Source organism: Zootermopsis nevadensis, unplaced genomic scaffold (assembly GCF_977971745.1).
Source record: "Zootermopsis nevadensis isolate Lab colony 2312 unplaced genomic scaffold, Znev_1.0 Znev_ptg000010l, whole genome shotgun sequence".
NCBI classification, from domain to species: Eukaryota; Metazoa; Arthropoda; class Insecta; order Blattodea; family Termopsidae; genus Zootermopsis; species Zootermopsis nevadensis.
Genome location: NW_028259142.1, coordinates 1,397,080 through 1,411,526, shown reverse-complemented (window position 1 = coordinate 1,411,526; position 14,447 = coordinate 1,397,080). Strand labels below are relative to the sequence as shown.

At 39.7% G+C, this 14,447-nt stretch overlaps 1 protein-coding gene across 1 annotated transcript; it reads right to left on the bottom strand.

The window, feature by feature from the left end:
* Positions 1–1,522: 1,522 nt before the first annotated feature.
* On the bottom strand, positions 1,523–12,706 carry LOC110827275 (6-phosphofructo-2-kinase/fructose-2,6-bisphosphatase). The gene is made up of 10 exons (XM_022058771.2): positions 11,676–12,706; positions 8,244–8,366; positions 7,403–7,563; positions 6,730–6,861; positions 6,400–6,553; positions 6,214–6,317; positions 5,393–5,611; positions 4,859–5,093; positions 4,648–4,775; positions 1,523–3,960 (listed from the first exon to the last, which is right to left on the bottom strand). The coding sequence occupies exons 1-10, from the start codon at positions 12,034–12,036 to the stop codon at positions 3,847–3,849; spliced, it is 1,731 nt and encodes a 576-aa protein (XP_021914463.1). The 5' UTR covers positions 12,037–12,706; the 3' UTR covers positions 1,523–3,846.
* Positions 12,707–14,447: the final 1,741 nt, after the last annotated feature.

Genomic DNA, 14,447 nt, shown 5'->3' with positions numbered 1-14,447 from the left:
TTACAGCCTTTCCTTTCTCCTGCCCTTGTCCTTGATTTTTGGTGAATGTTTTTTTTTTTCTCCTATGTTATGTTTGATTGCTTTATTGAACCATAAACTTTTTCATGAAAGATGAAAGCCTTGGAAGTTTTTGGGCAACCAAACAGAAAATTAGCTGCTTTCTCTTCTGCCACTTTAATTTCTGTGCAGAAAACACTTTCTGTGAATAAACAGAATTAAGGATGTTTCCTCAATTCCCAAAAGTGCAACACACTTTGATTACTGAACACAAAGAATCCATTTTGCAGTGTCAGAACTATTGTCTAATTAACATTGTGTCCGCTAGGTAGCTGAAAGTGATGTTTGCAAAATGAGAAATGGTAAGCTTTTGATGGTCGGATTAGCGCATTCTTTCTTATTTCAGATCTTCAAGATTTGTGTATTTTGTTATAAAAATTACAATGTGTGTTGTGTGTTACAAAAGTTTAAATAAACTGTGTCTTACATTTGCATATGTTGGTAATCCTTGTCGAGTAAGTACGCGTTTGGTGGAATGTTTGATTTCTTCTGTCGACTGTAACTCTTTTATTTCACCAAGCTTGTTATGCTGATAACACTAGACATTTGTTTGGGAAGTTCCTGGTTTTAATCTTGGCCAGGGCATCAGCTGCTGTCTTGTAAATGCTAAGATATTGGCTTGAAATAAGCCATTATTGCGTCCTTCCAAACTGTTCTTGATTTGTAAGTTTTTAAGGTGTTCTTAAAAATCTATCTGGTACCAGATATATTTGTCTGATGAATTTTGTATTCTGCAGTCTGAAACAAGGTGATTATATACCACCATATGCTTTTTATATTTGCTTAGAATACACCATTAGGACTCTCCAAAGAACAAAGACGGACTGGAATTTAATGCGACACATCTTTTAACCTCTGATGGTAATTTATTGTGCAAAAACATAAAATCGCTGATGCTGTAGTAGGCGCTACCAAGGAAGTGGTTGAAAATACAGTAAGTGAAGTGTTTTTTTTCATACAGTGCTAGAGCACATGATAAAATCATGTATAAAGATAGCTGATCCTTTGAAACTGTGGTTCAAATATATGGGAATAATGATTACAAATAAATTAATTGGAGAACAGGTTCAGGGAATGCTTGCTATCGTGCAGTTCAGAATCTTTTACATACCTGTTTGAAAAATATAAAGATTAAGATGTTCAAAACTGTGAATTGAATGCATGTGGCCGAGGATAAGGACTAATGACGCTTATGAACAAGGTAATGAACCGTCAGATAAAATAAAACAAAATTTCTTGACTAGCCGAGCAAATTTGTAACTTCTCAAGAAGGTCCCTGGTCTATGGAGTTTGTTAAATTAATATCAGGAGTATCATCCATGTATCCCAGTGAATTCAAATAATTCCAGATTTTCTTGCGTGCAAGCATAGAAAAACTGCGGGATAAAAATTCTCTGCTGTAGTGTACAAGTGAAGATGTGGGACTCGGTGTAGGAAAACAGGATTTCGGATACAGGACAATACATGAGTAACACTATACTTGTATTGTCATATAAAACTATACGATACAGAGAATCATATAATTAAAATCTGTTTTCTTTTAATCTTACAATCTATTTTAATTAATATATAAAAGATCAGTACTTAATACAAACAATAACATTTCTTGATTTGCAGGTATTGCATTTTCCTTGAAAATTCCCAAGGAAATTTAGTTCAATGCTAGAAACAATCCCAAATTAATCAATTCTTTTATGGTCTGAATAACAGACCTACAGATATTCCCCTCCACTGCAAGAAATATTAGAAACATGGTTAAAATTTTGTTACTTAAAATAATAAACTATAGACTAATCACATAAACTGACGACACATTTAGAAGCCATTAAGTAATTTAGTAAGAGACCACAACATTTGACGTAATAATTGTCCTACCCCCTTTCTATAGTGCAGATACTGTGGTTTAGTGAATTAAGCTACTGTCATATTTGTACATACGGTTGTTTCCTATTAATAGTTTGGTTACTTTGACAACCGTAAGCATATAGATTTTAAAAAGTGGAACTAGACAACACACAATTTTTAACCTGATACCAGCATACTGTTAAATCAGCACCACCGAGTCCACCTGGCGGCCCCATAGTACGGGGGTTTAAATATACTTTAATATGTATCATACATTGTAATTTCTGCAAATAGAGTTGTTAGGGCAGACTGCAAAAATTTGCGCTTTGGGATAAAAGGAGCTCAGAGGCGCTTAGTAGTGCTGGCGTATCAGTATTGGACTTCTCTCCGAATCACGTGTAACCACAATTTGAATTCTTAGAGTCAGTATTATTTTTCTTGCATTGCACTGCATATATACACTGGGATTACAGTAAAACTTGTTTTACTTTCCCATGTGCGTCTTATAGTTCTATTTATTTGTATTAATACATACAGCATAGTTGTGTCACGTTACTTAGACACAGTCAAACTATGTGCTTTTACAGTCCACTAGTAAGCTTTGACATTTTTTTTTTTGTAGATTGTGCACATGAAACATTTTTAATATTATACTTTATCATTCAGTTCCAGCTGACATTCAATGCAGCTGAATGATTCAGCAGCATTATAGCTTAGTGCAACTTTGTTGATGGTTTTCTGGGTTCCGACACCATGTAGGTGGGTACCAGTGTTTTAGAGGAACACACCGCCTTCAGGGCTGAAGTCCACATGGCATTACAACCCAAAAGACCAACTTTGACATCTTCACTTCCATGACAAACTCAACTCTTACAACTGTGTTCCAGCGTCAGTCCGAGGAACACGTAATCATCATTCTACGACACACAACGTTGAATTACAGAATATTTAAAACACAGATGCCACTTGTGTCTTTCCTTAACGTAGTGCATGTGCGTGTCGCTTTGAGCGTTCATTGCATAACGTGCTCCGTAATGAAACGGAACATTGTGGGCAAGCGTTGGTGCCGACGGTTACATAAATCTATAGAAAATATTTTAAAAAATTCACACAACTTACACTAATGCATACATACAAACATTTAAACTACACTTCCTTAAGTACCGTGTATGTTTATTTAAACACTGCGTTGTACAAAGTATTAAAGAAAAAAATCTGGTCATCAAAATGATGAATCCTGTGTAAAATTATTGGCACAACTGCATACAAATATCAGTACACAAGACGTAACGTTACATGAAACAAACCAAAGATGAAGCATATTGTCGGGAAAAAAAAATTTCAAGACTCGTTAACATTTGTACAAGTTATGAGATACAAAGAGTTAGTTCCGTATTCTAAAATATTTTGTTTTGCGACTAAGATGACCTTGAATCTTACTTCTAAGCTACCCATGAAGGAAGGCTTCCATTTGTTGAATTGTTTTCTCAAAGGCCATCTCAATTCATCTGTTTTAATGAAAATTACGTGATAAGTGGTACCTTAACCTCCATTTCAGTTTTGAGTTTAGTTTTGCATAGAAAGTATTTTTCTTTTAAGCAGGAGGTCCAAATTTTATCAGAATTCAAGTAAATACACTGACTACTGTTTCTAAGAAAACACTTCGTAAAAAGTTCTGGGTGTTAACTGTGTACACAGATAGTAGTTTTATTGCCAGTGAGTGACCCAGGCAGGGTCTGGTATTTTTCTCTTTATTTTTTCCTTGAAAATGCAAATTTTTTTAGTAATAGTTAAAAGTTTAACGGGGAGGTGGAAATGATCGCAATGTATCAAGACGCACAACTGTGAAGTGTCGCTAACATTCATGGAAGAAACTGGGAATAAGAGATAAGAAAAGAAATTGATGCGGCCAGAGAGAAGTTGAAATTAAATGAAGGAAGTCCTCTAGTGCTGTGTGATGAGATGTGGCTGACCTGTCATCTGCCACAGATTGACAGAGTCAAAGTGTGACGGCACAGTAAGAAGAGCATCATCCGTTGTGCGATCTGCCGAACAGTTCTGTAATAAACGTTCAGGACATTAAACTAATGAACAAAACCTAAATTTAAGTACCAAAATTTTCATATCACCAAAGTTTTGACGTTCTCCTCTTTACCGTCACATCTTACGCAAACATCCCGGCAAAACGGGTGGCACTACATATTTCGGAGGTAAATGAACTCTTGTATCAGCATCTTTGTGTGATAATTCTCATGTGGTCTAGAAATGTTAACAAGAGCTTGCCACTGGATCTAGTCTTGGTCCAGCTTAACTCAAGTCTCCCATATGTGCTAAATGTCCCATCCATCTCTCATATCCCCATCGACCATGACCATCGTGACCCCTTTTCAGGTTTTTTTTTGCGAAAGTACCACAGTGGTTCCGCCTTGCCTTCCTTTTATCAGAAGTATAAATTATAAATATCCTGCTTATATTTTCCCATCCTCCTGTAAGACCTTTTGTTTTCTATGTTGAAGAGAAGTTACTTCTCGTCATTTTACTGTACTTAGATGTCGTCTGGGTTCTATCACCATGCAATCAGGTAGAAGTTTACTCGTACAACTCGTCGTCCTAACGAAGGAGGCAGCAGAGACCTCTGAAACGTTGGTAAACTTCTACCAGACTCTATGACGCTACAACCGAGGAGACTGCCACCACTGGGAGAACCTTAATTCCTACTCTCTTCAAGTTATTTCCAACCTGTACCTTTGGCTGCTTCCTGTACGTGTCGACGCAGTCTACGTTCAATTTGGTGCACTCCATGTGGCAGTTGTAGCCCTCTATTGTTATCTTGATGAGAGTATGTAGGGGCACATTGATATAAGGTAGTTCATCTGAAAAGAACAATGTTTATTAGGAACGTAAAACGATCTGTGATACCGGCACAAAACCGATCTGTTGTACAGAAGATGCTTACCAGGTTTCTTGTTCAGGAAGTATCCCAAAATACAGCGGAGGACAGCCTGGTGACTGACGACGAGCACGTTATCGTCGTGCTCAAGTTCCAAAATAACAGGATCTAATCGAGCCATGATATCGACATATGACTCGCCCCAGGGATATCGGTAACGAAGCTTATCTTGGTCTCGCCAAGCAAATTCTTGGGGATACTTTTCTTGCATTTCTTCGTATGTCAGGCCTTCGCAGACACCCTGCAATACGTTTATTTTGAACTGTAACCGTATTATCATTAAATATACGGGAGCAAATATGTGACTGCAATGGATACCACAAAAGAGTCATTCACACCCTGTATTCTGTGGATCTAAGAGCATGGAAAGAAAGACTCTTCATTTGAATACAAATTTTCTTGGATATTATCCATCGTCTAGTAAATATAAAACGTAAAACGACGTTTCGGAGATGGGACTCTATCTCCGTCTTCAGGTTCCTACACAGTTGGGCCCACTAGATAGAGCTAATCCCTATTGTAGTACGTGCATTTACTTACAGCATGAAGCTCGTTAAGAGACGCAATATGCTCTGCAGGAGCGTGAATGCCTTCGGCCGTCTGCTTGGTGCGGCACAGTTCGCTCGTCCAAACCTTCAGTCCTTCAATCTTGTCCTCGTTTATGTGCCGAGCCAATGACTTTGCGTATTTTCTCCCACGTGGCGAAAGATTTGTGTCACCGCCAATTCGGCCCAACACGTTGTTTTCACTCTCACCATGCTACGTGAACAACACAGAATTTTATATACCTATTGCCCAGTGACCCCAAGAGCTACTGGTAGGGCCTCCCTAGCCAGATTGGTCGAGGGGGAGAGGTCAGACTAAGACAGGTACCCTTGTCCTCCAGGTTGGGGGTTGGTCGCAAGGCTAACAACCTTGCACCGTAAAAAGGAAGACGTTTCGAAACCTCGATCAAAGCCTCGGACAGACGGAGCTATCAGAGGACCGAATGGAAGAGGAAAATTGAGGTGGCCATGGACCGAATGCGGACCGGAGAGCCATAAAAGAAGATTGCCCATTTTGATACTAAAAAATACATATGTAGGTGTGTAAGTACTTGGGAAGGCTTACATTTGGATGCTTTGCAATTGTATTACAAATGCATAAAAATTACACAGAATTTTATGCACACAAGGGAATTTACTCACTCAAGGTCATTTATGGCCGCACAATATCCACGTGCTTTATGCCGAGCAAATGTGATGAATGAATTAATAAAATCAGATAAGAGTTCACTCCCATTCTCACAATACACAGCAAGTAATTAAATTAAGTTAAGGTCAGTTAAAGGAAGGGGGCAAATTTATAAATGCCGTACATACCCGAGAAAAATATAAAGTCTTTGATGCAGGTTTGAAGTTTGAGAGAAAAGCCAAAATACGGCCCTCCAACTGGCCCGTCACACGGCGAACCGACACGTTTTCACCTAAAACCAAACGTGACGGAGTCAGCAGTCTAATCAAATAACTGTGCGCTCATTTGTTTTGTGATTATTAAACAAAACACACCTTCATTCATGATCTTGATGTATTGAAGATTGGGCTCTTGCTTAGGGTTGATGGGCTCGTACTGTTCTAAGTAATGCTGGATTTTGTGGTGAAAATCATCCAGTGCTTTCTCCTCGGCCATGTCCTTGTAGTCTGGGCTGTTCTGCAGAACCTCCTGCAATGAGCATACCTTTAAGAAAATAGCTGTAAAATTTGTTATAATTTTCATGTAATAATTTCTCTTTTAGAAATCATAGTAAGCGTCAAAGTGAATGTCTTCAGAACGCGTGCTTTTACATCATGTATACAATAAATTTATAGCAAAATAGGTCAGTGCGTTGACAAGCTTGCCTTGATATTTCTGGACAAGATGTCGTCATCGTCGCAGATGCTTTCAATAAAGAGAAGCTTGCAGCCAAATTTTGCACAGTAATCATAAACATTTTCTCGTTGAGATCTGGTCGCATTTGTACCATCCAAAACCTGAAACAGTAAAATACAGTCGTCCATATGAACGCTATTGAGCCAGAATAGCGACTAGCTACGGGCTGGACGACCGGGGTTCGATCTCCAACAGGGGCAGAGGATTTTTCCTCTAACCTCTGCGTCCAGACCGGCTCTGGGGCCCACCCAGCCTCCTGTCCAATGGGTACCGGGAACCTTTCCCAGGGGTAAAGCCGGCGGGGCGTGATGCTGACCACTCACCCCCATCTAGTGCCGACGTCAAGAAAGAGAGGAGCTATACCTCCACTCCCCCCCAAGCGCCTACATGGCGTATAGTGGGACAAACTTTATATGAAGGGTCTAATTTCTTTTAATGCTGAAATACACTGATTAGTGAGCAAACTAAACAAATCCTAAAAGATTTAAAAATATCTAAAATGTTACTTATTATTTAAGATGAAGAATAACCTAAGATTATTTTTCTTTTAATTTGAGTTATCTTTGAAAGAATTAGAAACCTGATACGAAAATCAATTCATGTGAAACAATTCTAAAAACTCTGTAGCGTAAGTCTACTCACTGCGACATTTCCTTCTTCCTTAAGCCATAGCGCCGCATCCTCTATAGCAGCCACCGAGCTCTTCTTACGTATTTCCATTGCCTCACGATTGTCTGCCCTAAACAGATCATGGCTGTCGTACTGTTCCACGAGCTTCCTCCGATACTCGCTAACGGTGAATACTGAAATAAAGGTGTTACGCTTGTCACAGACAATGCAGGATGCATAGAAGTCCCCCGGTAACTCATGGCATTTGTGTTTTTGGGGCGTACGGTGCTACTTTCTGGTACCCTGGTCTGTGGCACTGCGTAACCCAACCCAGTGTCTTTCTTAGTCAATCCGAGCTTGAGTTTTCTAAAATGTTGGCGAGGGCCGCGCTCTTTGCAGGAGACATGTCTGAAGCATTGGGATTGCGGCTCTTAATTGGACAAATGACACATAGAAATCTATACAATGGGCAAGTTTTTGTTGATCATTTGGTATTAAGGTCTTTTGGGACAATACTTAGTACGCGTGTTTACTATTTTCTATTTATCATCTATTTTACGTCCAGTGAAAGATTCAGTCGGGGATTGAACCCGAGTATTCTTCATGTAGTCTCACTAGAACATATCCTCGTGTAGATTTGTGGTAACACGCACGTGCAGAAAGAAGCGATCTCGATGTCATCAAAGATGAAATTTGTCGGTCGTGCTCATTTAGTAACAGCACTGTGGAGAATAAAATCTCACTTGGTTTTATGCGACAAATCTCTTATTTTATTACAAAGACCGTTCTTTGGTCTCCCGCACGTTAAATCTTGTTCAAAAGTAATGTACTGGAAGCTACGCTAAACCTGTGAGCAATGTAATCTTTAGCAAACCTTTAGCCACTTCTCCTGTCCAGTTCAAATATCGGGCCAGTTTGTGGGCCGTAACCGTTTTTCCTCTGGCTGGAATACCCACAAAGGCCACCATTAAGGGCCCAAATTGTTTGTGATTTGAACCTGGGGAAAAGAAAAGAAAATTAAAATAAGAGCATTAGTGACATGTAATCAGTTACAGAACTGGTTAGAAGCGTAGACTTGACCAGATCTATGAATCAACTTCATGTCAGTAGACCCGAGACTGAATATTTATCTGAATTACAGTTATGCTGTTATTCACGTACACAAGTCTGACATATTTGGAGAACAAGTTTTCTAATACCTGGAAAATCTTCCAAATATTTGCATGTATTTTTTTATTTAAAAAATTAAATTAAATTATTGCTATTTTAAAAAACCAACACACCTCAAAATGAAATACGTACATTTTTATATTTAAATTGTCAACTTGCATAAGTAAGATGTAGGCCGTGAACTGACCAGTAGAAAGAGGGAATCAATCTCGAATACTGTCATTACATAATGGAACTGGTTATATATCAGTAGTTCAAATACTGGATTGCAGGTGCCACAGTAGGTATTGAGTGTATAAGTTTGATTCCACACTTTTTTTAGAAATGATACCTCTCTGATACATTTAAATATGGTCCTGTGTACTGCGAATTCGTAATTAGATAGAGTATTTTCCAGGATGTCATTCGAGTGTGCCGTAAACAGAATATGTTTTGAGTAACCTGATTTGTTATTGGTATTGGTAATGGCAGTGGCTTAGTTGAAACGCCACGTTCAATTTACGTATAAGATCAAAATAACGGTGGTCAGATTTTGTCGGCTGGTGAAGAGCTGACTTAGATCCGAGGTTTTCACGGAGGTTCAGGACGATGGGTTACGGCGCCGTGTAGACTCAGGTTTCGTAACAGTATCGAGTCGAATGAACAGTGAAATGATAATGTATCAAAAGCAACAGTTTCACAAAATGACCAGTGACTCACAGCCTTTTCAGATTCAAGTTCCATTATTTATACTCTACTTAATGACGCTGTCGAAAGCTCGGACACTACAGAGCGTCGAATGATGGGTCAATCATTGAATTAAGACTGTGAAAGGATAAGGAAGGAAGCAATCATGGCTTAACTTGGGGGTTCTATAGCTGGAATTTCCTGTCTTTGGGCAGGGATTTCAATGCGCGTGACCTCCCGACCGCGAAGAAAACACTACCCTCCACCATTACAAAGATCAGCTGGTTAACGCTGTTTAAAGAAATAATCGCTGTTTACCGTGAGAATCACGCGAAACTCATAGATACAGTGCGTAGGCATCTAAATAATATTTAAAGATTCAGTCCGTACCGCGAAGAAAAGATTACCCTCCACCATTACAAAGATCAGCTGGTTAACGCTGTTTAAAGAAATAATCGCTGTTTACAGTGAGAATCATAAGAGACTCATAGATACAGTGCGTAAGCATCTAAATAACATTTAAAGATTCAGTCCGTACCGCGAAGAAAACACTACCCTCCACCATTACAAAGATCAGCTGGTTAACGCTGTTTAAAGAAATAATCGCTGTTTACCGTGAGAATCACGCGAAACTCATAGATACAGTGCGTAGGCATCTAAATAATATTTAAAGATTCAGTCCGTACCGCGAAGAAAAGATTACCCTCCACCATTACAAAGATCAGCTGGTTAACGCTGTTTAAAGAAATAATCGCTGTTTACAGTGAGAATCACGCGAAACTCATAGATACAGTGCGTAGGCATCTAAATAACATTTAAAGATTCAGTCCGTACCGCGAAGAAAAGATTACCCTCCACCATTACAAAGATCAGCTGGTTAACGCTGTTTAAAGAAATAATCGCTGTTTACAGTGAGAATCACGCGAAACTCATAGATACAGTGCGTAGGCATGTAAATAATATTTAAAGATTCAGTCCGTACCGCGAAGAAAACACCACGCTTCACCATTACAAAGATCGACTGGTTAACGCTGTTTAAAGAAATAATCGCTGTTTACAGTGAGAATCACGCGAAACTCATAGATACAGTGCGTAGGCATCTAAATAACATTTAAAGATTCAGTCGTACCGCGAAGAAAACACCACGCCTCACCATTACAAAGATCAACTGGTTAACGCTGTTTAAGGAAGTAATCGTTGCATTTGTTTCCTGAGCACAATACGAAAAACACAAATACTTTGTGTGTGTGTGTGTGTGGGGGGGGTGTATAAGAAGGGTTAGTAACTCTTGATGCTGGTGATACATGCAGGAAATACTTTGCCTTAAAGCGGTAAACAAATGTTTTATGCACTGACGAAGCAGCCGGAGCTGTTCATCATCACCTTTTAACGTTAGCACAAAAATAGCTCTGCGTTTCTAGTGCCAGATTTGTGTTGGAACACGGCCACTGAGCACAAAGGTACGAACTGTGAGCTGGTTTAACTTTTGTGGCAATAGTGTTCCAAACCGATTTTTAGCTTTAATTTGTATGACACACACATACGATGGTAACGTAAAATTTCACTGTGTAGGATTTGAGGTTTCCGCGGCGGTGAGTCTGTAGATGGCTGTCTTCGGGGTTGCTGCCCCGTGTAGTCTGGTAGAAGTTCACCAACGTTTCGTCGCCCTGATGATGGAGAAAGCCATGGACCTCGGTAAACTTCTACCAGACTACACGGCACAACGACCCACAAGACAGCCATCTTAAAAATGCACTCCCATCTCAACGGAATGCCCTAAAATAAAAGTGACGAGTGATGAATACGCACAGAAACAAAACAAACTCTCCCTTTACATCCTGAGCCATTGTTGCGTTTCAAAGTTTAACTTGGAAGTAATCTTGCAATTGGCACCATGCAAACATCACGCAAAGAGTTCTGTGAAAAAATTGCACCCAAGTTCTACATTTTACAGATTATGCCACTACATGAAACTGAAAAAGCTAACGGGGAGGGGGGTCCAGTAGTTTCTGATTGCCTATTACGTCGTCATTCCGTCTCGTCCAGCTTGCTGCTGCTAAGAGATTACCGATTAATGCAAAAACGATCTATGGCCACCGTAGTTTTCAGACTAGGCAACCAGCCATGTACTGTTCTACCCTTTGATGTCCAGCGGTAACTATCTGTACCACCTGCTTTACATTTCGTATTTATGTGCTTTGTATGGTTGTCAGTGTTAACAGCTATTACGTCCCTAACCTGCAATGTCCGGTTGATCTCTGCGATTGTAAAGTGTTGATTTCTCTTTGTGGCACTTAAAGGTGCTACATTCATATTGAGAAGGTTCTGGATTCGACTCTCGTCACCAGTACTAGCCCTAGTTTAAAAACTGAGCTTTTACCGACGAGTATGATGTGATGGCAAAGATTTTGTCGTGGTTCTGGGTTAAACTTTCAACACGACCGACTATCGTCATGGAAGTTCCGCTTACCCTGCTTGTTGGACAATTTGAGTCGTTCCTTCACCAAGATGTCATCACAGTCCTTTGTGTTGTCGTCGCAGATGCCTCTGATTGTTGGTGCCATTTTGGTGTCGGCCTCTCGTTCCTGACAGGAATGTCCGTCTCCGTGGAACCAACGCAGGAAACACCAGTTTTTTACAGCGAGATAATTCCTGTTGTTCACACAGGCCGTTATCTTCAGGTACAAATGACCAGTCAGACCCGGGCAAGAGAATTGCGAAAAAGATGATAAAAATGCCAAGAAGCCTCCGAACAAAATAAATTTTCGCAAAGAAACAATGGAACTCCACGTAACATAAGAGAGAGCCTTCAGGTACCAAAACACTGGCATTCCAACCCAATTTATTTAATAATATGTGGGGCGGGGTAGGGCGACCAACACACCGTAGAAGGAGGAGGATATGGGCAAATCAAGGTACCATACCATGCCACCCTATACTAAATGTCTTCCACCAGTTCAGAAAAGTGATCTGAAGATGTGTGTCGTATTGATAGTTGAAGATCAGCCCTCATTCCAACGCGGGATTTGATTTTCGGTACCGGGGCCAGTGTTACTGACGAGGTTGACAAAAAGAAGTTCTGCTCGTGTGGAGCCGTTTCCTGATGTGGATCGCGACCTGATTACACTAGAAATCACTCCACCATCGCCTCACAACTTCTCGTTATTGTTCACTAGGCAACTTTACACCAAATGTTAATGTTCACACAACAAACCTTCTTCGCAATGAAACAAATTAGTTATGTAGCTCAGTTCTTTGGCAACAGACAATGGCGAATTAGCGGAGAAGTTGCTTTAGGACTTCAAGGACTCGGTATTCACAGCAACCAAGCATCTGCCACTTACTCAAGATCATTATCTCAGAATATAAACAGAACAAAGAAAAACCTATCACTTCTCAGCGACCCAATCGACAGAAAGTTTCTTCGGTAACTGTTAACAAACGCTGCGGAACGTAAGGTATTTATCTCAGATCGATTCAGGACGCTAGCGACGCCAGAGCTGTCTGGTGACTGCTTGTGAATGTACGCAGGGCCATCGCGCAGGACTCGCCGATGAGAAATGCAGCGTTGCCAGTTCCCTGCAGACATTTCACATTTTGAAAGACAAACAATTGACGTAATTGTTGACTGTCATCAGAGGCTAAAATTAGTGTGACATACATGTGCTTGTAGTTTCACATGCTTTCGGACTGTTCTGCACAAACCGCATTTTCGCCAGTGTTCTTTTCATAACGATGTTTGTTTAATGAAATTCAAATTTATTCCAGAAATTCAACAATGTTTGATTTATTCAAATACACAAGAGTAGGGATGATAAAGAATGCCTAATACTATTTGAAAAGTGAAATCTTACCGTCTATTACGATAAGCATATTTATTGTACATTCTGTGGTTTAGGTTAGTCACGTTTTTAAGAACAAATGTGATATTTTTTAAAAATAAATTAATTAAAATGAATGTGTGGAGATTTCACTCATTTCAGTTAAGATTTTCCCGTATCGTATTTTAACATTTCGATTGTTGCACGTGATATTTTTAACGATATTGTTCTTGTCGGTCGTGAAACAGTGTAAACTCGTACGTGGATATACACACACACGGCGTCGCAACCATCATATTGACCGCCGTGGTAACCTAGGTCACAAACAATGCATTTTTTCGATTCGAGATTATAACGGATATCGACTATCGAGAAACAATCGATACACAGAGAAGTTCTCTAACCTTCATCGTCTTATCTGTCCGACCTTTCACGAGCTGTATAAACGATGTCAAAAGTTAACGTAGGAAACAGTCAACATTTTAAATGTGCTGTGTTGGACTTGCTTAAGGCAAACTCCATACATCACAGATCATCTCGAGAATCGAATAATTGTTCATCTAGTGAAAGGAATTGTCCGTCTTTTATGGAAACCTGAGGTTTATTGCCGTGTTCACAAGATCCCGCCACTGGACGACGTTATCAGCCAGTTGAATCCAGTCCACTATCACCCTAGTACTGTAAGATCTCTTAAAATATTTTCCTCCCGTCTCTGCACAGACGAGCCACATTATTTCTTCACTTTTTATGTTTCGACATAAATTTTGTTTATTTATTTATTTATTTAGTGTTCTGTCTGACGACAGGTCCATATGAACAGGATCCTTCCATCCTTTTCTCGGACTGGGACCTGTTCATATACGTTCTTGGCAGATGATCCAGAAGTGGTTTGCCATTGCCTTCTTCTGTGTGTGAATGGAGTAATTGTTGGGATGCCACGGAGGAAAACTCCGTGTTGCCTAGACCACGGCCTTGCCCAACACAAGTTATAAATTCGGGCACCGCCGGGAATCGAACCCGAGACCTCAGGATTACAAGGCCAGCTATCATTTCTATCACCTGGAGTCATCATTAAGAGTTTCAGAATTGGTTAAACCTCTCAGTGATGAAGACATGAAAGTTACTTTTACTTAAAATTAGACGTTTAATAATTCTGTGGCAACGCTGTTATAGAACATAATTGTGTTTCATGAATTCAGAGTCGAACTACGGTCATTGAAAAATAAAAATAAAAAAGTTGGAATGCCCAGTTAAAGTTTTTCGCTTGTGATTGATGTAAGACGTCAAATACATGCAAATAATATCAGTTATAAATGTGGTACATACCGAAAACTGAATAGAGATGTTTATTTATTCATCACGTCGTGGGAAATTCGACTATAAATTTAGAACCAAACGCCCTTTCGCTTGTAGCCATGATA